We start from the raw sequence: 27,101 nt of genomic DNA on the forward strand, positions 1-27,101 counted from the left end.
CACCGTCATATTTTGTTTCATGATGAAGTGCCTTGGGATAGTTTATTATGGTAAAGACACAATATTAATATAAGTTGTTATTGTTGAGTTGAGGATAGTCTTCACAATAGAAGATATAAGTTACATATCAAAATTAGAGGGTAAATGTGGGGCAAATAAGATTGAGGAAATTAGAGTAATTAATATCAGCAGAGACAAAATACTGGAGCAGTTCAAAGGACTTCAAGAGGACATTAGGTCATTATTTAGATGTGGAGTTCAAGGATATGGGGAAAAAGCAGGAGATTGGCACCAAATAATGATCGTTTGAAGAACTGCAAAGACAGTAGGCTAAATGGTCACCTTCTGTGCTGCAACAATTCTGATCCTGTGTGATTTGAACCTGACAAATCTCTGTGACCTATTAGCTTCATCCTACGAGTTCTGAAACAGAGGGAGTGGATGTGCTGGCTGTGGTTGCTTGAAATTTGGCAAATGTAACAATGCTTTCAGAAAAGGGAGAGAGAGATGGAGAGAGAGATAGAGAGAGAGAGAGAGAAAAAGAGAGAATGGAACAGACCAGTTAGCCTGCCATAGTGATCAGGAAAGTGCTGGGAACTATTACTAAAGAATTCTTAAAAATTCATTTAAAAAAGCATAGTATGATTAGAACAAGTTAATACTTGTTTTTGGAAGGGAAATCATATTTAACAAATATAGTAGTGTGTTTGAGAATGTAACTGGCAGAGGAACCAGTTGGTATCGTACACTTGAACTTTCAGAAGGCAGTCAATGAGGTGGCCAGGCAAAAAGGTCAGTCTACAAGATAAGGGCTCATGGAATTAGCGGTGATGTATTAGCACAGATATAGAACTGGTCTCCATACAAGAATAGACAATAGGTGCAGGAGTAGGCCATTCTGCCCTTCGAGCCTGCACCACCATTCAATATGATCATGGCTGATCATCCTTAATCAGTATCCTGTTCCTGCTTTATCTCCATAACCCTTGATTCCACAATCCTTGAGAGCTATATCCAACTCTTTCTTAAATGAATCTAGAGACTGGGTCTCCACTGCCCTCTGGGGTAGAGCATTCCACACAGCCACCACTCTCCGGGTGAAGAAATTTCTCCTCGTCTCTGTCCTAAATGGTCTACCCCGTATTTCTAAGCTGTGTCCTCTGGTTCAGCACTCACCCATCAGCGGAAACATGTTTCCTGCCTCCAGAGTGTCCAATCCTTTAATAATCTTATATGTCTCAATCATATACCTCTCAGTCTCCTAAACTCAAGTGTATACAAGCCCAGTCGCTACAGTCTTTCAGTGTAAGGTAATCCCGCCATTCCAGGAATTGACCTCATGAACCTACGCTGCACTCCCTCAATAGCTAGAATGTCTTTCCTCAAATTTGGAGACCAGAACTGCACACAGTACTCCAGGTGTGGTCTCACCAGGGCCCTGTACAGCTGCAGAAGAAACTCTTTGCTTCTATACTCAATCCTGTTGTTATGAAGGCCAGCATGCTATTAGCCTTCTTCACTACCTGCTGTACCTGCATGCTTACCTTCATTGACTGGTGTACAAGAACATCCAGATCTCTCTGTACTGCCCCTTTACCTAAATTGATTCCATTTAGGTAGTAATCTGCCTTCCTGTTCTTGCCACCAAAGTGGATAACCATACATTTATCCACATTAAACTGCATCTGCCATGCATTTGACCACTCACCTAATTTGTCCAGGTCACCCTGTAATCTCCTAACATCCTCATCACATTTCACCCTGCCACCCAGCTTAGTATCATCAGCAAATTTGCTAATATTATTACTGATACCATCTTCTATATCATTAACATATATTGTAAAAAGCTGCGGTCCCAGTACTGCTCCCTGCGGTACCCCACTGGTCACTGCCTGCCATTCCGAAATGGAGCCATTTATCACTACTCTTTGTTTCCTATCAGCCAACCAACGTTCAGTCCAAGCTAGTACTTTGCCCTAATTTTGCTCACTAACCTCCTATGTGGGACTTTATCAAAAGCTTTCTGAAAGTCCAGGTACACTATATCTACTGGATCTTCCTCATCCATCTTCAGAGTTACATCCTCAAAAAATTCCAAAAGATTAGTCAAGCATGATTTCCCCTTCATAAATCCATGCTGACTCTGACCTATCCTGTTACTACTATCCAGATGTGTCGTAATTTCATCCTTTATAATAGACTCCAGCATCTTTCCCACCACTGAGGTCAGACTAACTGGTCTATAATTTCCTGTTTTCTTTCTCCCACCTTTCTTAAAATGTGGCATAACATTAGCCACCCTCCAATCCACAGGAACTGATCCCGAATCTATCGAAGTCTGGAAAATAATCACCAACGCATCCATGATTTCTTGAGCCACCTCCTTAAGTACCCTATGATGTAGACCATCAGGCCCCGGGGACTTATCAACCTTCAGACCTAACAGTCTCTCCAACACCAATTCCTGGCAAATATAAATTCCCTTCAGTTCAGGTTCTTCAGCCACTGTTACCTCAGGGAGATTGCTTGTGTCCTCCCGAGTGAACACAGATCTGAAATACCAATTCAATTCTTCTGCCATTTCTTTGTTCCCCTGTTTCTGTCTTCAAGGGCCCAATTTTAGTCTTAACCATTTTTTTTGCCTTTCACATACCTAAACAAACTTTTACTATCCTCCTTTATATTATTGGCCAGTTTACCTACCTACCAGAAAGAAGACATAAATGGAGCAATTCTAAATTGGCAGGCTAAGACTAGTAAAGTGCTTCAAGGATTAATATTGGGGTTTCAGCTATTTGCAATCTATATTAATGATTTATACAAAGAGATAAACAATAACATATTAAAGTTTGTTGAAGATATAAATCTAAGTGAATTAAGATATGCAGAGGACACAAAGAGGCTGTGAAAGGATATATTCAGGTTAAGTGAGTAGGCAACAAGCGGGGATTTGAATATAATGTATGGAAATGTGGAGTTAGTCACTTTGCTCAAAAATAGGAGAAGCAAAATATATTTTAACAGCTGTGAAATTTGTAAATGTTGATGTTCAAACAGGCTAGCATGTGCTCAAACAAGGTAACATGCAGGTGCTACAAAAAAATTAGGGTGGCAATCTGTAAGTGGATTGAAGTACAAAATAAAGATGCCATGCAACAATTGCACAGGGTTTTGGGATAATTTTCCTACAATGAGAAGATCTGCAAATTGGACCTGTGCTGTCTAGACTGAAGAACAGTAAGAGGCAATCTCATTGAAACATTAAGGATTCTAAAGGAGCTTGACAAGGTAGAAACTGAGAGGCTGTTTTCCTCAGCTGTGGGATCTAGAATATGGGAGGCATGGATAAGTGAGTTGATCATTTAGAACTGAGAAAAGGAGAAAATCTCTTTCTAAGAGAGTTGTGAATCTTGGAATTCTTTACTTCAGAGGATTGTGTAAGTCCTATAGTTGAATATATTTAAGGTCAGAATAGACAGATGTTTGGTCTCTAATAAATGACTTGCCTGGCTTATTCATGCTCCTGTTTCTTATGTTCTTCTACGATTGAGGGGTGATCTGATTACTGTTGGCCAAAACCCCTTGGTCTAACTCAATAAATGGCTTTTAATGTTCACAGAGTCCCCAACTGCCAGTGAGTCTGAAAGCATGAGTGAAATTGAGAGTGAGAGTGGCTCAGAGAATGATGAAGAGAGTGATGAAGAGACCAAGTCGGACAAGGAGAGAAAGAAGAAAGCAGGAAAGGAGAAGAGCAAGAAACAAGATGAGAGCGAGGACAGGTTGGTGAAGTTGGGCACAATGAGTGGGTACTTTCAGTGCTTTCTTCCATGAAACTGGGCCTGTTTTTGTTCAACTAATTGAAGGAAATTTCCAATTGCAAGAAAATTACAATGCATCTTAGAGAAGAGTTGGGGAAGGAATAAGGCAATTAGGTAAGGAGAAGATTTGTTATATGTGGTTGGCATGAGGGGGCCATTTGTTACAATCGCCGTAGAGACAAATAACTTTTTAAAAAGAAATTTAAAATTCCACTGAATAGCTGACAGGATGTCACAATACTCTTATCCTGATGCTTTTACTTAAGTTTTAAGACTTCTACTGAATAAAACAAAAGCACCATTTACTAAATACTATCTCTGGAGCCAACATACACTTTAAACAGCAAAACAGAATACTCCCCTTCTTCTTTTAGCATAACTAAGAGCATACTTCACAGATTTTCTTCTTTATTCATGCTCCTGTTTCTTATGTTACTATACAATTGAGGGTTGATCTGATTACTGTTGGCCAAATGGTGTGATATGGTGTGACATTGCTAGCTGGACATTTATTACCTGTAGGCAGGTGCTGAGGAAGGAGATATGGCTGGGTCGGCCGGGGCAGTCAGGTTTGTGGATTTTGAGCAGGAGGTAGAAACGGACGCTGCAGGGTTGTGGGACTATAAGGGACTATGTGGGACTATGACTATTTATTACCTGTCCCTAGTTGCCCTCGAAAAGGTGACATGAGTTGCAGTCTAACTGCTGTAGGTAGAGCCACAATGCTGTTTGTGGGGAATTCCAGCATTTTGACCCAGTGGCAGTGAAGGAATAGTGATATATGTCAGGATGGTGAGTGGCTTGGAGGGTATCTTGAAGGTGTAGGCATTCCCTTGTACCTGCTGCCTGTGTATTTCTAGATAGAAATGATTGTGAGATTGGAAGGTGCTCTCTAAGGATCTTTGGTGAATTTCTGCAGTGCATCTTGTAAGTAGTACACACTGCTGCTGCTGAACGTCAGTGGTGAAGGGAGTGGTTGCTTGTGGATTTGGTTCAAGTTAAGCAGACTGCTTTGTCCTGGGTGGTGTCAAGCGTCTTGAGTGTTATTGGAGCTGTACCAATCCAGGCAAATAGGGGTATTCCATCACACTCCTGACTTGTGCCTTGTACATGGTTGCCAGGTTTTGGAGAGTCAGGAGATGAGTTATTCCCTGCAAGATTTCTGGCCTTTGACCTGCTCTTGAAGCCATATATTCATAAGGAGAGTCCTGTTGAGTTTCTGGACAATGGTAATAGTGTTGATAATGGGGGATTCAGTGATGGTAACATCATTGAATTTCAAGAGGTGGTGGTTAGATTGTCTGTTATTGGAGATAGTCATTGTCTAGAAATTGTGTGGCGGGAATATTACTTGCCACTTGTCAGCCCAAGACTGGACATTGTTCAGATCTTGTTGCATTGGAACATTGTCTGCAACAGTATCTGAGTCATTACGAATGGTGCTGAACATTGTGCAATCATTGGTGAATGTCCCCACTTCTGATTTTATGATGGAGGGAAGGTCATTGACAAAGTAGCTGAAGCTGGTTAGAGCAAGGACAATATCCTCAGCACTGCCCGCAGAGATGTCATGAGCTGAGATGATTGATTCTAACAATTGCAACCATTGTCCCATGTGACAGGTATGACTCCAGCTAGTGGAAAATTTGCCCCTTGATTCCTATTGATCCCAGCTTTGCTAGAGTTCCTTGATGCCACACTCAATCAAATGCTGCCTTAATGTCAAGGGCTATCACTCTTACCTCACCTCTGTAATTCAGCTCTTTTGTCCATGTTTGAATCAAAGTTGTAACAAGGTCAGAAGCTGAGTGGGGCACCCAAACTGGGTGTCACTGATTAGGTTATTGCCAAGAAGATGCTGCCAGATAGCACTGTTGACACCTTCCATCACTTTGCTGATGATCAAGAGTAGACTTTTGGGATGGTAATTGGCTGGGTTGGATTTGTGCTGCTCATTGTGTACAGGCTTTACCTGGGCATTTTTCCATATTGATAGATTCAGTGTTGGAACAGTACTTGAACATCTTGGTTTGGGGAGTGGAACATTCTGGTGCACAAATCTTCAGTACTATTGCCAAAATGTTGTCAGGGTCCATAGTCTTTGTAGTAACTAGTGCCTCCTAACTGCTTCTTGATATCGTGACTGAAGACTGGCATCTGTACTACCAGGGACCACTGGAGGATGCCAGGATGGATAATCCACTTGGCACTTCTGTCTGGAACTACTCAGCAAATCTGGCTGCATCTGTGGAGAGAAAAATGTGGAGATTTAACAATTTAGCCTCTTCCCAGTGAAAGTCCTCAACTTGAAACGTTAATTCTGTTTCTCTCTCCACAGATGTTCCCAGATCTGCTCAGTGTTTCCCACATCTTTGGTATATATTTCAGATTTTCACCATCCATAATAGTTTGCTTCCTTATGAATGCAAGGCTGGTCTCTTGTAATGAATTGTGTAGTACAGTGATTATGTTTTCTTTTATTCATTTGTGGGATATGAGTGTCACTGGATGTTCCAATTTTTATCACCCATCCCTAATTAACTTTGAGAAAGTCATGGTAAGCTATCTTCTTGAACCATCATAGTCCATGTACTGTAGGTACACCCATTAGGGAAGGATTTCTAGGATTTTGACCAAGTGACACTGAAGGAACGGTGATATAGTTCCAATTCAGGATGGTGAGTGGCTTGGAGGGGAGCTTGCAGATAATGGTGTTCCTTTGTATTTGCTGTGCTCACCCTTCTAGATGATAGTGGTTGTGCATTGGGAAGGTGCTAAGGAACTTTGATAAATTGCTGCACCTTGTTGATGAAACAAGTTACTGCTATTGAGTGTCGGTGGTGATGGGAGACGATGTTTGTGGATGTGTAGCCAATTTGCCTGGAATGCTCACTTACTGGAAGACTATTAGCCTCTTGTTTTCCTCAATATGTTTTTCAGTGGACAAAGTGAAGGTGAAGAGAAGACAGTGAAAAAACACAAAGAGGAGGAAGAATCAAGTTCTTCTTCTTCTTCCTCCTCTGAGGAAAGCTCCTCGGAGAACAGCTCATCAGAATCAGAGTCAGAGGGAGACTCTGAATTGGATACCGGTAAAAAGAGCAGGAAGACGGTAAGCCAGTTATGAATCTATTTTTGTCGAGATGCATTCGGAAAGTGCGAAATGTTGCTGGTTCATATACTGGACTAATCCCAGAGATGGAGTACTGAAAGTACACTATGACAACTGTTATATGCAATAATAATAAAAATAATATACTGCAGATGCTAAACATTTGAAGGAAGTACAGATATTGCTGGAAATGCTGAGAAGGTTTCAGGTTTATCAGAACTGAAAAATGCTGAAATATTCACAACCAGAAATGTTAATTTTGTTTCTTTCTCCATAGCTACTGTCAGACCTGCTGCATTTCCCTAGCATTGTGTTTCTAATTCCAGAATTATTATCATTGAATTCAGGAAATTATAGGAGAGACGGTGGTGAAATGGTAATGTCACCAAACTAATCGAGATGCACAGACTGTGTGGACACTTGTTCAAATCCCACCATGCCAGCTGGTGGAATTTAAATTCAATTAATGAATTTCGAATTGAAAGTTAGACTCAGTATTGAAATCATGATTGGATGGGAACCATTGATTGTGGTAAAAAGCCATCTGATTCACTGATGTCCTTTGGGGAAGGAAATTTGCCATTTTCATATCATCTGGCTTACATATGGCCTTCATATGACCCACCAGCAACTCTTTTCTGAAATGGCCTAGCAAACTGCTGAGCTCAAGGACAGTAGGGCTGGCCTTGCCAATAACACTCACATCCCATGAAAGAATAGAAAAGAAACAAATCAGGAAATGACCACAGTCTCTGGATCAATGTAGATATCAACTTAGTTAATCAATATCCCTCCATGAAAGGGATCTGCTACTTTGGTCAGGTCCACATGACTGAGTTTTTGGTTGATCTTTTGGTTCTTTCAGCATTAGGCTAGGAAAAGCTATCTATACTCAGACTTGCACTACAGCAGAAATTTACCCCCTTATTATCTTCAACACAAATAGGGGTGGGCAAAATTGGCGAGATTGCTTGCTTCTGGAGAAGTTATTTTAAAAGTTCTCCTCACCTGACATATTTACCTGAACTGACGTTTTTTCCACAATGGTCCTTGTACCCTGCCATCTACCACTTCTGCAATCTAGGTATTAAAGATATCAAGGGTATGGGGAAAGTGCCCAAGGGATTGATTGACCTGTCCTTATTCCTATGAGCATATAATTTCACTTTCCTGAAATTTCGAAGGTTCCTCCCTTCAGATTTTGTCATTGTTTCTGAAGTCTGTCTTTACATTGAATGTATGGCATTAAAGCAAATCATTCAGCCTAACTAATCCCTGTTGTTGTTTATGCTGCGCTTGAGGTACTCCTATCTTTCCAGATGTAAATCTCCACACTGGTTTAGAGTTGAGGTTTGCACCTGAATTTGGCTCTCTTTGACCAGTTCTAAGTGCACTTGAGAGTTGAGATCCCTTTCAAACTAGTGGAATCAACAGCAACAAGTTGCATTTATGTAAATCCTTCAAGAATAAAGTGTACAGTCCATTTCGATATGAATGTTATCAGATAGAGATGACAGCAACATTCCTGGATTTCCTCAGTGCAGTTGTGAAATAGTGACTGCAGCTTCAGTCATTGGGCTGAGGAGCCACTTGTTTTGGGCTCCTGCCTCAGATTCCCATCAAGACTTAATTTTGGATTTTGTTTTGAATTCTTTCATGGGATGTGGGTTTTTTTGGCACGGCCAAAATTCTTGATCATCTGAACTCAATTGTCCCTGAACTGGTTGGCTTGTTAGGCCATTTCAGAGGCCAGGAAAGAGTCAGCTACATTGCTTTTGGTCCAGACTCGCACACAGGCCACGCCATTTTAGGATGGCGGATTTTCTTCAGTTTAGTGGATTTTTACAATTTGTAATGAAAGCTGACATGACCACCATTGAGGTTAGTTTTGTATACTAGATATATTAGTTTGTTTCAAATTCAACTATCTGCCCAGGCGGGATTAGAAATGATGTTTCCAGAGTGTCTAATGATATTACACACAGTCTCCTCCTACCTACTTTCCGACCACCGCAACACATCTCTTCCTAATTGTCCTACTGGAGCTGAGCACCTGGATTGCCTCATAAATGGTTTATAAAGTGCCTGTCAACAGAGTCCATCTTGGGAAATTAGGATACAGATTGTGATCAGTGTGCACAATCCAAATTCTGCACCACAGAGAAATATCAAGCCTAAATGCAGAGCTTTTAGGAAAAGCTACTGATTGATGCATGATTCAGGAATGTGGAAGTGATTGAAATTGGCAAACAGAATATGAAATACAAATAAGTCAAAGCTGAAGTTTTTGTTAGCCTTTTTTGCAGATGACTTGCTCCGTTCTTTTCTCAGCTTTTCACAGCAAAACCACCTCCAAGGCCGCTTGAGACAAAACAGAAGGAGATCTCTCTCCTTGACCTGGATGACTGTGAGTCTTTTTTTTATTTCAGTAGTTCTGAGAATAGTTAAAATAGACACTACCTTTACTCCAAAATGTGCCTGTTGATCTGATTCCTTTGAAATTCTAACTGCACTTTGGGTCTCCATTTTTTTTCAAGATCACTGTATTTAAATAGCTCTGCTTTCTACTGGATGTTTGCACACAAAGCTAACACCAAAATATCTGATTCTTAACTCTTTCTGCCAGGTATTGTGGCTGAAATATTACAATGCTCTGCCTATGCACCATTACCATGGCTGCCATTTTCCAGAAATGTGTCTGCGTGAGGTGTGGATGGGGGGGGGGGTCACTCTTCAGAGAGTCGGTGTAGACTTGTTGGGCCAAGTGGCATGTTTCTACATGTTAGGGATTCTGTGGTGTGCTGCGGTGTATTTGCCTGGTTCAGGTCAGGGTCTTACGATCATAGACACCTTGGTACCAACATAGAGGTTATTTAACCATCCATCAAATGGGACAAATGCTGATTGCTTGGGAAAAGGAATGTTTTTGAGGGCATTGACACTTACCAGTTCCGAGAGGAAGAAGCTCAAATACCTCTTAGTGGTATCAATGCACTAACTCTTTGTTTCACTGCAAATCAACATCTAAATTGACTTTCCATTTCCCATACACCCAGGGAGAAGGGATTTGGGATTGTTTTTAAATGATTCTCAGATTTTGGTCAAATCTGTCAAAGGTGCACTTCTTGTTTGCCCCTGATTGTTGCGAGACAGGGACATTCAGGTCACTACCAGCCTCCAGTTCAAATATTGTATCTAGTCTTGGCACCATCTTTAGGAAGGTCATGACAGCATTACAAAAAGGGTTCACAAAATTTGTTTAAGGGGTGAGGAATTTCCGTTCTGAAGACAGATTGAAGAAGTTAGGATTTTTTTTGGAGAAGAGAGGGCTGAAAGATTATCAGATTGAAGTATTCAAAATCATAGGGGTCTGGACAGAGTAGTTAGGGTGAAAATATTCCTAACCATGAAAGGATCAAGAATGAGAGAATACGAATTTAATTGGCAAAACAAGAAGATAGTGATATTTTTAAAAGTTTTTTTCACCCAGTGAGTTATTAGAGTCTGGAACACATTGCCTGATTCATGCAGGTAGGTTCATTTGAGATCTTCAAAAAGTTACTTGACTTATTTGACTGTTGTTTGAAAGGAATGGTATGTGGGGTTCCTGGGAGAAAATAGGAGAATGGCACAAAATGAAGTGTTCATTTGCAGAAATGATGGCTGAATGGCCTCTTTACATGCTGCAATAATTCTGTGATTCAATCATTTCAATGTTCAGAAATCATCTTAAGTTGTCAGCAGATGTTCAATGAGAGTTGTTTCTGCTACATATTAATGTTCTTTGGAATTGGTTCTTCTCTTTCACCCTCTACCTCCTTTTTTTTTTCAGTCAGCTCACCCACAACCTTCCAGAGCAGTCCCTCTCCCAACACATTGCCCAAAAGTCTCAATCTGGATCTACAGGGGTTAACATTAACTGACACAACCCTACTATCTGAGGTGAGTATTGTCCTGATTGATATTCAATTGATACCTGTATTAATATACTAAGAATTTAATTTCAAATGTCCACACGCAGGATCCAATCAATTCTTTGCATAAAGTAGTTTTAAATGCATTTTGATTCTTAAGCCAGTCTGCCCATTTCCAGCTGAATGTGGACAGTTTTCAGAAAGCTGAGTGGAGAGTTCTTTGGATACACCTGCTGGTTGCCACTGCCTGTACTGTTTCCACTGGAGGTAACAACAGATGTTGATGGTGTCTGCCCAGATAAGAGAGATTTCCAATAAAACCATGGCACTGAGATTTTGTTTCCATATTCTTTCATGGGATATGGGTACCACTGGCAAGACACTGGTTTTCCATTCCTAATTGCTCTTGAACTAAGTGGCTTGCCAGGCCATTTCAGCAGAAAGTTAGGACTATTGTGGGTCTGAAGTCACGTGTAGGCCAGACCAGGTAAAGATCATAGATTTCCTTCCTTAAAATCCAGAAAATATTGGAGCAGGTATAGGCTACTTGACCAATCACAGCTGTGCAGCCATTCAATGAAATTGTGGTGAATCTGATAATCATCAGCTCCAGTTTCCTGCCGTTTCCTAATAACCTTAGATTCCCTACTTTTGATTATAAGTCTGTCCATGTCAACCTTGAAATCACATAACAACACAACCTTTTCAGTTATTCTCTGGAATGTTCCCAATGCTAAGTAAACCTTTCCTGAAATAAAGAATCCAAAACTGTTCACAATATCCTAGGTGTGTCTAACTAGTGTCTTGTATAGTTTTAGCAAGACCTTCTTGCTTTTATACTACTTTCCTTTTGGGATATAGGTCAACATTTCAGTTTTTTGAAAAAAATCTTTTCAGTATGAGGACTACGCTGGCTAGGCCAGCATTTAATGTCCATCCCTAAGAGGGCAGTTAAGTGTCAACCACATTGCTGTGTTTCCAGAGTCACGTGTAGGCCAGACCAGGTAAGGATGGCAGTTTCCTTCCCTGAAGGGCATTAGTGAACCAGACTTTTTTTTCCTGACAATTGGCAATGGATTAATGGTCATCATTAAGCTCTCAATTCCAGATTTTTACAGAATTCAAATTCTACCATCTGCCATGGGTGGGATTCAAACACATATCTGGGTCTCTGGATTAACAGTCCAGCGATAATACCACTAGCCCATCACTAGTTGCTTCCCCTATTACCTGCTGAACTTGTCTGTTAGATTTTTGTGATTCGTGCACAAGGACCCCAATTGCTGTAGCTTTCCACAGTCTTACTCCGTTTAAATAATATTCATCCCCTCTATTCTTCCTGTCAAAGTACATAATCCAATATTTCCTATGTTATATCTCATCTTCCAAGATTTCATTCATTCACTTAATCTGTCCATATCCCTCTGTAAACTCATAATGTCAGCCTCAGCACTTATCCTCACATCTATTTTGTGATATCCACAGACTTGGCTAAAGTACATTCAATTCCATCAACAAAAGCATTCATATATTGTAAGTAATTGTGGCTCAGCAATGATCCATGCAGCACTGCACTAATTACAGGTTGCCATTCTGAAAATACCCCCCTTATTCCAGCTCTCTGTCTAATATTTGTTAGCAAATCCTCTATTCATGCTAATATACTACCCCTAACACCATGGGCTCTTTTATCTGTGGTGACTTATCAAATGCCTTTCGTAAATCTAAATATATTGTGCTTTCCAGTTCCTCTTTATACATCCTGCTGTTGCCTCCTCAAATATTTATAATAAATTTGTCAGACATGATTTCCCCTTCAAGAAGTCATGCTGAGTCTTTTTAGTTATGTTATGCTCTGCTAAATGCCTTGCTGCTACATCCTTTATCATACATTCTTTATAATACACTCCAGCATTTTCCCAAAGCAGATGATAAGATAACTGGTCTATAGTTACCAGTTTTTATCTCTCTCTGTTTTTGAATATCGGTGTTACATTGGCAGTTTTTCAGTCCTTTAGGACCTTTCCAAAATCTAAGGATTATTGGAAGATTACTATCACTGTAGCTACTTCATCTAAAATCCTAGGCCTCAACCTAGCAGGTCCAATGACTTATGTCTTTTTACCTAATTTGGTTCCTATTACTTTTACTTCTAGTGACAGTTATTGTATTTTGGTCTCCCACCATCATTGCTGTGGCCCCTTAATTGTTTAGTATTTTTGGAACACTATTAGTGTCTTCTACCATGAAGACTGTTTCTTTCCTCTGCAATTTCCTGGTTCCCCATTATGATTTACTCAACTTCATTCTGTAATCAGCCTATGTTTACTTTTGACTCTCTCTTCCTTTATACATGTATATGTAAAGAAATGCTTGTTGTCCATTTTTATATTACTTGCTGTTTTACTCTCAAAATTTATTTTCTCCCTGTTTATTATTTTTTGGTCTTCAAAGAACATTAGAACATCCCAGATGGATTTTCCAACAATTGATGGTAGTTTTTTAACCAAGATCCTGAGACTCACTTTATATTCCATTTTCTTGATTGAATTTCAATTCTGCATTGGTGTCAGGTTCCTATGGTGCCATTTTGAAAGAAAAACAAGGGATTTCTCCCTGGTATCCTGCCAAATATTTATTCTTGAATTAACATCACAATCCTACAAGGAAAAGGGAAAACTATCAGCAAAAATAGAAGTTCAATAAATCTTAGGTAGGATAGTATTTGGAGTAAGTAACATAGCTTAGGAAAAATAATTGAATTAATCCAGCTTAGAACAGACATGGCACGAACACAGGAAAAAAGGTTAATATGAATGGTCAAGTCCCAAAGTTACAAAGAATCATATAAAACAATGAAGCAATAATACAATAATAATAATAAGAGGAGGTTTACCAGGATGCTGCCTGGACTGGAGGGCCTATCTTATGAAGTGAGGTTGACTGAGCTCGGACTTTTTTCATTGGAGAAAAGGGAGGAGGAGAGGGGACCTAATTGAGGTATACAAGATAATGAGAGGCATAGATCGAGTCGATAGCCAGAGACTATTTCCCAGGGCAGAAATGTCTAACACGAGGGGTCATAGTTTTAAGCTGGTTGGAGGAAAGTAGAGATGGGATGTCAGAGGCGCCTTCTTTACACAGAGAGTTGTGAGAGCATGGAATGCGTTGCCAGCAGCAGTTGTGGAAGCAAGGTCATTGGGGACATTTAAGAGACTGCTGGACATGCATATGGTCACAGAAATTTGAGGGTGCATACATGAGGATCAATGGTCGGCACAACATCGTGGGCTGAAGGGCCTGTTCTGTGCTGTACTGTTCTATGTTCTATGTTCTAACAATGCTAGGGCTAGAGCAAATGACTCCTTTCCCATGAGAAGAAGGCTAAGTGTGCCACCCTATCACCCTAAGACTTGAAGTCATTGTACTGGGGCAATAAGCAGATGGTATGTTCCACTAAGTACAGATTAAGTAAAGATTACAGACTAAGTAAAGATTAAAGATATAGCAATTGGCCATTTGTTTACCTTCCCTTGCAACCCCTTACACATGCCCTGGTATTAATTTACTATTCAAATGTCATAGATGGAATGTGACTAAAGCAAGAATTTGCCTATGTGCGCCAAGAATTAAGCAACAACAAAATTAAACATCCACTGGCAAAAATCACATATCTACAATTATAACCTATTTTTAACAAGCTCTTCACTCACAGATTTCATCATTAGCGTGGGTTCTCAGGAACAGAACCCACGTGGATATGGCTGTAACACACATGTAAAAAGACGAGAAAATCAAAGTAATTCAAGGAGATCCATTTTTCCCACAGAAAGAGTGTATCTTCTATGTACATGTACTTCCTTGAAAATGGCATGACAGGTAGACAGGGTGGTGAATTTGTTTAGAACACTTGCATTCATCGGTCAGAGCATTGAGTACAAGAGTTGGGACATCATTTTACAGCTTCACAAGACATTGGTAAGGCCACATTTGGAGTACTGCGTACAATTCTGATCACCCTGTTATAGGAAGGATGGTATTAAAGTGGAAAGGGTGCAAAAAAGATTTACAAGGATGTTACCAAGATGAGGAGGTTTGAGATGTGAGGAAAGGCTGGACAGGCTAGGATGTTTACGCATAGGAGGCTACATAGTGACTTTACAGAGGTTTGTAAAATCGCGAGGGACACAGATAAGGTGAATTTCCAAGGTCTTTTCCCCAAGGTAGTGGAATCCAAAACATAGGTTTAGATAAAAAGGGAAAAAATTTAAAAGAGACCTGACAGGCAACCTTTTCATACAGAGGGTAGTGCATATATGGAAAGAGCTAGCAGAAGAAGAGGTAGAGGCTGGTACAATTACAACATTTAAAAGATATTTTGACAGATACATAGATAGGAAACATTTAGAGGGATATGGGCCAAATACAGATAAATGGGTCTAGTTCAGTTTTGGAAACCTGGTCAGCATGAATGAGTTAGGCCGAAGGGCCTGTTTCCATGATGTATGACTATGTATGTATGAACAAACACTGGTGAAATTTTCAAATGTCTCTTCCTTGTTTTTGTGATTGAGATAAACTAAAAAAACTCCCCTTTTCACAAGATAGGTGCAGGCATGAGCCACTTGGTCCCTTGTGCTGCTCAATCATTCATTAAGCTCATGGCTTATCTGAATACTCCATGTTTCAGCCTACTTCCAGTCACAAAAACAGATTATCTGATCATTATCAAATTGCTGGGAGTTTACTGTATGTAAACTGGCTACCTAATGACATGGCAGTGACTAAACTTCAAATGATCTTTGTTGTTTGTAAGTGCTTTTAAATGTCCAGTGGATGTGACATGCATTGTGTAAATGGAAGTCTTTTTAAAAATTTCCTGCTTGATTTGTATTGCTTTAGCATATTAAAGAAGATTTTGAATGATAATTCCCCTTCCCTCCCATGTTAAACAACATAAGGATTTAAGAGAGTCATCAGAGAGCAACTAGTTTCAAGTGACACCAGGTTATAATCCAACAAGTTTATTTGAAATTACAAGCTTTCAGAGTGCTGCCCCTTCATCAGGCGGAGTGGATTATAACCTAATGTTGTTTAGATTCTGACCTTGTCCATCCCAGTCCAACACCGGCACCTCCACATCAAATTAATCAAGACAATTAATAAAATTAAAGCCAATAAGGAAGTCAGGAAACATTATCCCTGTACAACAGTTGACAGAAATTTGAAACTCTCTCTCTTTCAAAAAGGCTGAGAATGCTGTGAGGAAGTAGGTCCTTCTGGAATTGAGCTTGATAGATTCTTGTTGGGTATCAGGGAATCTGGGGCAAAGGCTGGGAGATGAATCAGCTATGAACTAAATGACTGGAGGTACGGGCCAGAGGCTACTGAATGGTCTTCCCACCCACCCTTCCCATTTTCTTAACTCTACAGTGATCCAGATTCCAGTTGGTAATCAAACCCTCAACTCAGTAAAATTCTGAAACTCATGGTTAGAGATAAAGCCAAACACCCCCGCACACCTCCCTGTTACAATGTGGGGTAAACCCTTCTGCTAATTTAAAAGAAACACATGAAAAGTTCACCTCACCTTGTAATCTACTAAAGTATGAGTGACAGAGAACTACCCAAATTCCACTATTTGAAGAATAAAATAACAATTTATTAAACCCTTCTGCTAATTTAAAAGAAACACATGAAAAGCTCACCTTGCCTCGTAATCTGTTAAAATATGAGTGACAGAGAACTACCCAAATTCCACTATTTGAAGAATAAAATAACAATTTATTATTTAACCCCAAAGAGAACATTAAACAACAACTACCTACAACTGTAAGTCTCCTTTCTCTTAAAAAAATTGTATCTACCTCCCACTCTGTGACAATATACTAATCAAATAAAGCCAATATAACATTTATAGCAAATCAATTTTCAAAACCAGTAATCATCTTCGGGTGTCAAATCTCCACTGACTGTAGATTTCCCTGGGTCATCTTTGGTCTTCTGCTGCAAAGATGTTTCATATGAAAAAGGTACCTTTTAGAGAGAGGGTCTGCGGGCAGCCTTTTGATCGCAGTAGGTACTCTTTGTCTCCAGCTAACTGTCCAAAATGCCTGCTTTTTATACCCCAAAACATCGGATTGTCTCATTGGTTTGATGTTGTCAAAACAGTAAAGTTCAAATTCGATTGGATTTTAGTATCTTGGGGCATAATTTAAACTGGTTGAATTCGAACGGTTGTAAAAACAACTCATTATCTAAGTTACAGCTCATATGTTACATCTTCAAATTGTCCAGTACACTTTGTGCCTGCACAGTCACATGACAGGTACTTGCTAGCTTTTCAACTTACACCCTGTCTTAAAGATACAGTACCTCTTCAACTCCACAACACCTCCGCCCTTAAGAAATAAAATGAACCATCATAATGAAAGAATGGCTTCAATTTTTTTCTATTTCTTAACCTCATTATCATGGCATACATAGGACCTTAATCGAAGTTCACATTAACTTCTGCACACACACACACACAAAATCATTGGTGTCTATTCAATCTCATCTTTACATCCGCAACAACGCATCTGCTATTACATTCTTATGACCCATAACATGTATGATTTGTAAATTAAAAGTCCGTAACATAAAACTCCAATGAAATAGTCTCATAATCTTGTATTTAAATCATTCCAAGGCTGTGATCAATCTCCAACACAATCGTCTCTGACACATTGTTCGTGACATAAACATTAAAATGTTGTAAGGCCAGTTCCAAACTCAATAATTCTTTTTCGATTGTAGAGTATTTTCTCCGGTGGATGTTGAGTTTCTTTGAAAAGTAACCAACTGTAGCAGTAAAGCTCTAACTCCTATTTCACTAGCATCGATTACAATTTTGAAAGGTTTCAAAAGTTTGGTGCAGCTAAAACTGGTGCCGTGGTTAATACTGCTTTTAAATTGTCACCTGCCTCCTGATATTGTTCTGTCCACTGAAATTTTGTGTTCTTCTTCAGCAAATCTGTTCAAAGTGCCACTACTCTGCTGAGGTTTGAAACAAACTTCCAGTAGAATCCGCTTACTCCCGAAAATCTAAGCACCTCTTTCTTAGAGGTTGGTCATGGAAATTCCTCGATGGCCTTCGTCTTTGCATTCCTTGGGGTCAACCTTCCATGACCCATGTTGTGTTCCAAGAACGTCATCGCTGCTTTCGCAAATTCAATTTTGAGCTCTGCCAACTGTACCATGTGATCTTCCCAGGACTCACTAAAGATCGTCTAAATAGACGGCACAGTTTGCTAACCAGCCACAACTCTGTTCATTGTCTTTGGAATGTGGTGGATGTGTTCTTCATTCCAAAGGGCTTCACTTTGAATTGATATAGCCTATTTGGGGTTACAAATGCAGAAATTTCTTTCACTTTCTCTGATAAAGGTGCCTGCCAATAACCATGCAGTAAATCCAACTTTGTGATGTAACTGGCTTGTCCAACTTTCCCTATACAGTCCTCCAATCTTGGTATTGGGTATGAGTCCGATTTTGTTACGGCATTGACCTTCCAATAGTCCATGCAAAATCGTTGAGTCCTGTCAGGTTTGGGAACTAAGACGATCGATGAACTCCACTTGTTGTGACTCAATTCAATGATATTTTTGTTGAGCATTGCCTCCACTTTCTTGTGGACCTGTCTGGCTTTGAAAGGATTAAGCCAATAGGGGTGTTGTTTTATCGGAACAGCATTCTGTATGTCTATCTCATGCACAATAGCATTTGTCCTCCCCATCTTATTCCTGCATATGTCCCTTCAACTGTGGTCTTTGCTCCTGAGACAGATAGTTTACTAATGTGTCCCACTCTTCCTCATTGTGAAATGTATTTTGAGGCACATCAAATTCCACAACATTTGGATTTGATTCCTCACTCTGCGGGACAGTAACTAACACCTGTTTCTCCAGTTCCTTCTCCCTATTATAATAAGGTCTCCACCTATATGAATAGGAAGGGTTTGGAGGGATATGGGCCGCGTGCTGGCAGGTGGGACTAAATTGAGTTGGGATATCTGGTCGGCATGGATGGCTTGGACCGAAGGGTCTGTTTCTGTGCTGTACATCTCTATGACTCTATGTTCACACAACATACCCAATGCAGTTTTTTTCTATCTGGCATCTTTACCAGATAGATCACCTGATTCAACTTTTTCTCAATTTGTTGGGACTATTAAACCTAGCTTTGAAGGGATCTCCTATCACTGGTATCAATACTAATATGTCAACTTCACTGGAAAACATCAGAGTTTTTATCTGCTTTTATCTGTTTCATTCTATGCTCTACCCTCTTCAGGTGCTGTTTAGCTAAACTCGCCTACACAATTTAATCTCTCTCTCACCTCCAATATATAATCCAAGTGTGAGATCTCAGACTTTGGCCCTGTCAATTTCTCTTTAATTAATTTCAAAGGGACTGTCACTTCACATCCAAATATTAACTCAAAGGGAGTAAGCTGAGTAGATTCTTTTGAGGCATCTCTAATGGCAAACAATACGAATGGGCTACCTTTGTCCCAATCATTCGAGTAATCCTGACAGTATGCTCTCAACATGGTCTAAAGGTTCTGATGCCACCTTTCTAAAGCTCCCTGGGATTCAGGATGATACACACTTGATTTAAAGTGCTGTCTACCTAAGCTATCCATGACTTCCTTAAACAGTCCAGCAGTAAAATTAGACCCTTGGTCTGACTGAATCTCTCTGGATATCCCATACCGCATGAAGAAAGCTATTAACTCCTCTACCACCCTTTTTGCCTTAATATCCCGTAATGGAATTACCTCTGGAAATTTGGTAGACGCATCCATTATGGTTCGCAAGTACTGGTGCCCACTTTTAGTTCTCAGGAGAGGACCTACATGATCAACCATAACCTGTATGAAAGGTTCTTTGAATGTAGGAATTGGTAACAAAGGTGATAGTTTATTACTGCCTGTGGCTTACCTACATTTGGCATGTATGACACGAATGGCAAAAGTTAACCAAATCTTTGTGCATTCCAGGCCAATAAAAATGTTTTTGTACCTTAACCTGTGTCTTCCGTACACCTAGCTGACCCTGTAGTTCATGTGCTACCCATAACACTTCTTGTCTGTATGCTACCGGCAACACAATCTGGTGTAAGTCTGTCCATTTCTCCTTTGCACAAACCTGCTATGGTCTCCATTTTCAACTTTGGATTCTATCTTTAAGATAATAGCCCTCAGGAGTATTCTCCACCTCCTTTTCTGAGAATGCATTTACATATCTATCTTTTATTGTCTCGTCTTCCTGTTGCAAGTCCCTTACCCTTTCAGGACTAAACATTTCTGCCTAACTCTCTGTTCAGGTTTTTCCTGCACCATTATGTCAAACAGGGTGTCCGCTAACTGAACCCCAATTTCTTCATTTTTCTCTTTAGTTTTTGTTTCATGCTGTGACTTATGAGTACAGTCGCTTTTATTTGTCATTTCTATCGTATACAACTGATGCAATAAAAATGAGACCGAGTTCCTCAAGGGCCAAGGTGCTACATAGAGTCATAGAGATGTACAGCATGGATACAGACCCTTCGGTCCAACCCGTCCACGCTGACCAGACATCCCAACCCAATCTAGTCCCACCTGCTAGCACCTGCCCCATATCCCTCCAAACCCTTCCTATTCATATACCCATCCAAATGCCTCTTAAATGTTGCAATTTTACCAGCCTCCACCACATCCTCTGGCAGCTCATTCCATACACGTACCACCCTCTGTGTGAAAAAGTTGCCCCTTAGGTGTCTTTTATATCTTTCCCCTCTCACCCTAAACCTTTGCCCTCTAATTCTGGACTCCCCGACCCCAGAGAAAAGACTTTGTCTATTTATCCTATCCATGCCCCTCATAATTTTGTAAACCTCCATAAGGTCACCCCTCAGCACAAATTACACGATTATACAAAGGGCGGCATAAAGTGCATATGAAGTGCAAAACATGCAAATTACAGTGTAATAAAATAATGATAATTAATAGACATTGTTCGAGGAGCAACTTGAAATCATGCAAAGACTTTCAGATGAAAAAGAGTCCGATCATACAGTGTTAAGGAGTCTGCTGGTCTGGGGGCAAATACTATTGCACAGTCTGGCCGTCAGAGACTGAATGCTTTGGTATCTTCTGCCAGACAGCAGGAGGGAGAAGAGTTTGAATGAGGGGTGTGTGGGGTCTTCCACAATGCTCTTAGCCTTTCAGATGCAGCATGTGGGGTAAATATTTATAATGGAGGGAAGAGAGAACCCAATAATCTTCTCCACTGTCCTCACTATCCACTGTAGGGTCTTATGATCCGAGATGGTGCAATTCCAGAACCAAGCTGTGATGCAGTAGCACAGGGTGCCCTCAATGAACCCTCTGTAGAATGTGGTGAAAGTAGGGGCATAGGAAGTGGACTTTCCTCAATCTATGCAGAAAATAGTGACGCTGCTGGACTTTCTCGGTTATGGAGCTGGTGTTAAGGAACCAGATGAGATTCTCTGTCATGTGGACACCAAGAAATTAGGTGCTCTTCACAATCTCCAAGGGGGAGCCGTCAATGTCCAGTGGAGCATAGCTGTACCGTGCCCTTCTGAAGTCAACAACCATCTCTTTCGTTTTGTCCACGTTCAACGACAGGTTGTTGGCTATGAATTAGTGGGGTAGTGGGTTCTTGTTACTACACGGTTTGGAAAAATAACAGGATACTTTTCTTTAAACTCTTCAGTTTCCCCGGTCAGCCTTGGCCTTCTCCACAACAACTGGTGTACTCCCACCTTGGACCCTGCTAAATCATTCCCAAGAATGGTCTGGATTCCTGGAACTGACACTCTGTCAATCACTCCCACTGTTACTTCCCCAGTCCTGAGTTGGAATTCCAACCTGATCTTAGATAGAGAAACGCTAAATTTCTGTCCATCTATCCCACAAATTACCATTCTCTCGGGCAACAGGTCAGAAAGAGTGCAAACAGTTCATCTCTTACTTTTAGAGACTGGTTAGATCCTGTATCTCTCAAAATTATAACTTCTTACCCTTCTCCCCCTGTTCCTTCTGAGTAAACTTTATCCACAGAGGCAAATTCTTTATAGAGATCAGGCACGAACCCCATACCCAGCCCATGTCTAGGCTGTGCACTCTCCTGCAGCTCTTCGACTTTTCTTGGGGTTTCCTTTACTACTTTCACTAATGACACTGGCTTAGCTTCTTTTACCATATCTTCTCCCACGGTGCCTTTCTTTAATGACCAGCGCTGTGACTTTGTGTCCCACTTTACCACAGTGGAAACACTTGAGGCCTTTCACCTCCTTTCTGCCCTCTTGGGCTTCATTTTTAACCAATGGTAAACAATTACCAGTGTTCTCTACTTTTTGTTTCATAGTGTAAGATCTCCCCTTCTCCCAACTTCTAACCCTCAAAAGATGAAATTCTTGCTGGAAGCTAAACCTTGTCTTATGCACCAATGTGTACTCATCTGCCATCTCTGCTGCTGTTCTCATTTCCTGAACTTTCTGTTCATCCACATGAATTCTTATCATTTCTGAAAGTGAGTTTTTAAACTCCTCCAGCAGAATAATCTCTCTTATAGCCTCTTGGTCTTACCTATTTTTAAGACCCACACTCTGTGGGCCCTAAAATGAATTCTTTCAAACTCAACATAAGTCTGACCTGGTTCCTCCTTTAGGTTTCTGAGCCGCTGTCTACACGCTTCTGGTACCAATTCATAACCACTTAAAATAGCCTGTTTGACCTCTTCATAATCTCTTGACCCCTCATCTGACAGCGCGGCAAATACCTCACTAGCTCTGCCTGCAGTTTAGCCTGAACTAGCATTACCCACAAGTCCTCTGACCACTCCATCTGCCCTGCCAATTTTTCAAATGAAATAAAGAAGGTTTCGACATGTTTCTCATCAAAATGTGGCAGTGTTTTAACATATTTGTACATATCACTACATTATCTTTTAATCTCCATCCTATTAACTTGACTGTCCTGACTAAGTCATAACTTCTGAAGTTCAAGTTCTCTCTCTTTTACTCTATCCCTTTCTTCTCCCTCCCTTCCTCTTCTCTCTGTCTTTCTTTTTCCTCTCTTTCTCCTTCTCTCCCTCTTTCTCCCCTTTGTTTATCTTCTAACTCCAATTTCGTCAACTGTAATTTAAGTTTTTCTAACTCTACTGCACTTGTCTGTTTCTCTGACACACCTAAGTGTTTGAGTAATTCCATTACAATTTCAGCTTTACTTTTGTCCTTGGTTAAACCCAATTCTAACCTCTTTGCTAATTCTAAAAATATGATCTTTTCTTTCCTTTCTAAACTTTCTTGGCATATTTGGGAATCATCTTCAAACCCCAGAACCCCTTTAGCAATTTTAAGAGCCATTTCCCTCACTTTAATTTTAACCAACCACAAACAACTAAAATTAAACAAATTGTTGAACTTATGTTTTATTTAAAGATTTAGGACACTAATCGGCAAGTGTTTAAATCCACTGGGATGTTTCGTACTCCAAATCTGTCCAAATCTCAAACTGGATCATTCTAAACGTGTCCAAATCATAGACCCGAGCCCACAAACTGTTACGACATGGAGTAAACCCTTCTGCTAATTTAAACCAAGCACACAGAAAAGCTCACCTCACCTTGTAATCTACTAAAGTATGAGTGACAGAGAAGTACCCAATTTCCACTATTTAAAGAAAAAAATAACAATTTATTATTTAACCCCAAAGAGAACATTAAACAACAACTACCTACAACTGTAAGCCTCCTTTCTCTCAAAAATTGTATCTACCTCCCACTCTATGACAATATACTAATCAAATAAAGCCAATATAAAATTTATAGCAAATCAATTTTCAAAACCAGTAGTCATCTTCAGGTGTCAAAACTCCTCTGACTGTAGATTTCCCTGGGTCATCTTTGGTCTTCTGCTGCAAAGATGTTTCATATGAAAAAGGTACCTTTTAGAGAGAGGGTCTGCGGGCAGCCTATTGATCGCAGTAGGTACTCTTTGTCTCCAGCTAACTGTCCAAAATGCCTGCTTTTTATACCCCAAAACATCGGATTGTCTCATTGGTTTGATGTTGTCAAAACAGTAAAAATCAAATTCGGTTGAGTTTTAGTATCTTGGGGCATAATTTAAACTGATTGGTTGAATTTGAATTATTGTGAAAACAACTCATTATCTGAATTACATATCGGATGTTACATCTTTAAATCATCCAGTACACTTTGTGCCTGCAGACAGTCATATGACAGGTGTTTGTCAGCTTTTCAACTTTCTAGGGGCTTGTCCACCAGTTCAAGATTCTGGTCTTTGTTTCAGGTGTCAAGCCCCTTACTGGGGGGAATGAAGACATATGAGTTGCTTCATCGCATCACGGGAGAGGGACTGTCTGTGGAGTACTACTTCAACAGGAGGCCATTCAGCCCAGACCACACTATGGTCTCTGTCCAGATGCAGTTCACCAACAATTCAGAAATGGAATTCCGAAATCTCCGTATTGCTGAGCCCAAGCTGCAATCAGGAATGAGATTGCAGGGATTCAAGGAGATTGGTAAGAATCTGGGGGAGCATGAAAAATTCTGGAAACATTGAGCAAGTCAAGAAAGACATCAGTGTTTCATAACTTCACCTTGTTGTGTCCTTGACCTAACCCTATGTCTGTCCTTTTGTGGAGTTGTAGCATGTGTATAAAGTCCCTACCTCTGGATGAAAAGCCCCAGGTTCTTATCCCATCTCAGAACTTGGTGACCTCAAATGGTGTGTCATAATGTGGTCAAACAGGTCGATTATCAATCTGTACTTTATTGTGATACGCCTAAGGTGTTGTGGTTGATAGCACCTTTTAAAGATGACCAGGAGATACAGAGAATTCCTCAAGATTATAAGCCTTTATTTGCAAACAAAAGCTGTGGCCATCAGAGAAGCTAACTTCGAAAAGTCCCCGAACAACAAGAGTACTCTAAAGTTATGTTGTTCTGAAAAACCGCACACTATCCCCATTATTTTAGCATAACCAATCGCACTAAGCCTACATTATATCCCCTTAACCAATCAGACTCTGCCACAATTGTCTTCTGGATTGCAGCCAACCATCACGTTGTGCCATGGTCATCTTTCTTCACCTTTTGTCACGTGACAGGCTGCAGTCACGCAAGGCTGGCTCGAGCACGCAACCCAGACCTTACACTTACACAACATCCCAACATGTGTTACTTTGTAGTTATACAATAGCACCTCGACTTATGAACTTAATCTGTTCTGGGACCCGGTTCGCGAACCGAAAAGTTCGCGAACTGAATCAATTTTTCCCATTGTTCGGATAGCGTAAGAATGCTTGGACGTAGCAACGAGCGATGTTCACAGCACGCGCGCCAAAGACGAACTGAATGAGATCACGCGGTGCCCGAGAGCTTTTGCGTTCAAAGCGCGCATAGCAAAGCAGAACAATGAAACCACGTGGTCGCACACGGGCTTTTTGCGTTCGTACCTTCATTCGTACCTTGAATTTCGTACATACGTTGAAGCAAACTTTTATGTACAATCCTGTTCGTGAACGGGGTCGTTCGTATGTTGAGGGGCTATTGTATATTAATATTTACCATAAAGGCAGGTGACAAAATAGAAGAACCGTATGGTACCTCCTGTGCAATAGCTTCCCCACGTTAAAGATTCTTACCATGAAAAAGTGTCATCCTCATTCTGAGGGACTAAAATGGAAACAAAACTCTATTTAGTCCCTTGCTTTGATTCCCACACTCACAAAAAAATTCTGTCATGGCCTGCTGGGGAATATTTCCTTTGATATCTTCAGTTACCTCTGTAATGACTGTCCCACCAATTCTCTGTGGAGATCCTCTATTCAATTCATACTGAGCATTGCTACAGGACATCCACTCTTCAAAAGAACAATAAACCAAACTCTCAGGTAGGCATAATGAATCACATAGCATTAGTTTGAAGAAGAATAAGAAGTTCTCCCTAGCATTCTTACAAATATTTATTCCTCATCACAAAAACAAGTCATCTGGTCATTTTCACATTGCTCTTATGGGAGGTGGCAGTGCACCAGATGCCCATTGTGTTCTATATATTACCACAGAGTCTGCACTTCACCAAATTACATAATGGTTACAAAACAGAAAGAGACAATTCAACCATTGTGTATGCACTTTTACTTTGGTTCAACTGCACTTTGCAATGCCACATGAGACCCAACTAAATACAATTTGATTTATTTTCCTCTTTTGTTTCTTATCCACTCTTCCTCATTTAAATATCACAAGCAATTCTCCAGCCAGGTGAGGTCATCGCAGATACATTGGGCATCGATTTCTGTGATTCCACACAAGCGGCCAACTTCCAGCTGTGGTGAGTGACTCTCCATGACAGTGGTCAGTATTCTTGGAACTATACATTTGGCCCTCCAAACGTCTTAGTTTACATCTTTCTCTGTGGGAATAGCCAAAAGAACTCTCATTTTGAAACTAGGAATGAAGAAAGAATACTCAATGAAAGAATGGAAATGCTTTGAAGAATTTTAGTTAGAGAGATCACCCAATAATTCTTTAACTCACCCCATTACTTGACTTTGTAAACAATATTAATGCACAGTTCCCAATATGTATAATGTTCACAACTGTTAACAGGACTCACATAGGCAGCTGTCCAATTGAACATTATACAAAAACACAAAGGTCACAATTATACAATTGCACAGTTATTGGTTGATTCCAAACACATTGGAATTAAAAGTCTACTTGCCATGTCCAAAAACAAGCTTCCATTTGAATAAGGTATTCAAAATCATGAGGGATCTGAATAATGTAGCTAGGAGAAAGTGTTCGCACTCATGAAATGATCAAGAACAAAAGAAGCAAAAGTGAATTGAGAAGAAACTTTCGCACACAGCAAGTGGTGAGTGTCTGGAGTGCACTGCTTAAGTGTGGTTGAGGCAGGTTCAATCAAAGCATTCAAAAGGGATTAGATTGTTATCTGAAAAGGAAAATATGCAGCGCTACAGGACGTAGGCAAAAAATGGCTCTAAGTGAATTGACCATTCTGAGGCAGAATAACCTTGTTTGCACTGTAACAATTCTGTATTTCATTTATTCACTCACTTCTAGTCTGGAAACACCCTTTCCAAATCCACCCTGTCAAGATCTCTCAAAACCTTATATGTTTCAATCAAGTCACCTTTTACTGTTCTAAGTCCTAATGGAT

At 40.2% G+C, this 27,101-nt stretch overlaps 1 protein-coding gene across 6 annotated transcripts in view; it reads left to right on the forward strand.

The window, feature by feature from the left end:
• LOC122542597 (AP-3 complex subunit beta-2) overlaps positions 1-27,101 on the forward strand; it is a 240,980-nt gene that overhangs the window by 188,747 nt on the left and 25,132 nt on the right. For all 6 annotated transcript variants that reach the window (XM_043680543.1, XM_043680547.1, XM_043680545.1 and 3 more), the window contains 6 exons: positions 3,620-3,779; positions 6,759-6,927; positions 9,259-9,334; positions 10,760-10,869; positions 24,201-24,432; positions 26,165-26,249. In XM_043680543.1, the coding sequence (XP_043536478.1) occupies positions 3,620-3,779; positions 6,759-6,927; positions 9,259-9,334; positions 10,760-10,869; positions 24,201-24,432; positions 26,165-26,249 (832 nt within the window). The remainder of the gene's footprint in view (positions 1-3,619; positions 3,780-6,758; positions 6,928-9,258; positions 9,335-10,759; positions 10,870-24,200; positions 24,433-26,164; positions 26,250-27,101) is intronic.

This window comes from Chiloscyllium plagiosum, chromosome 40 (assembly GCF_004010195.1).
Source record: "Chiloscyllium plagiosum isolate BGI_BamShark_2017 chromosome 40, ASM401019v2, whole genome shotgun sequence".
Lineage (NCBI taxonomy): Eukaryota > Metazoa > Chordata > Chondrichthyes > Orectolobiformes > Hemiscylliidae > Chiloscyllium > Chiloscyllium plagiosum.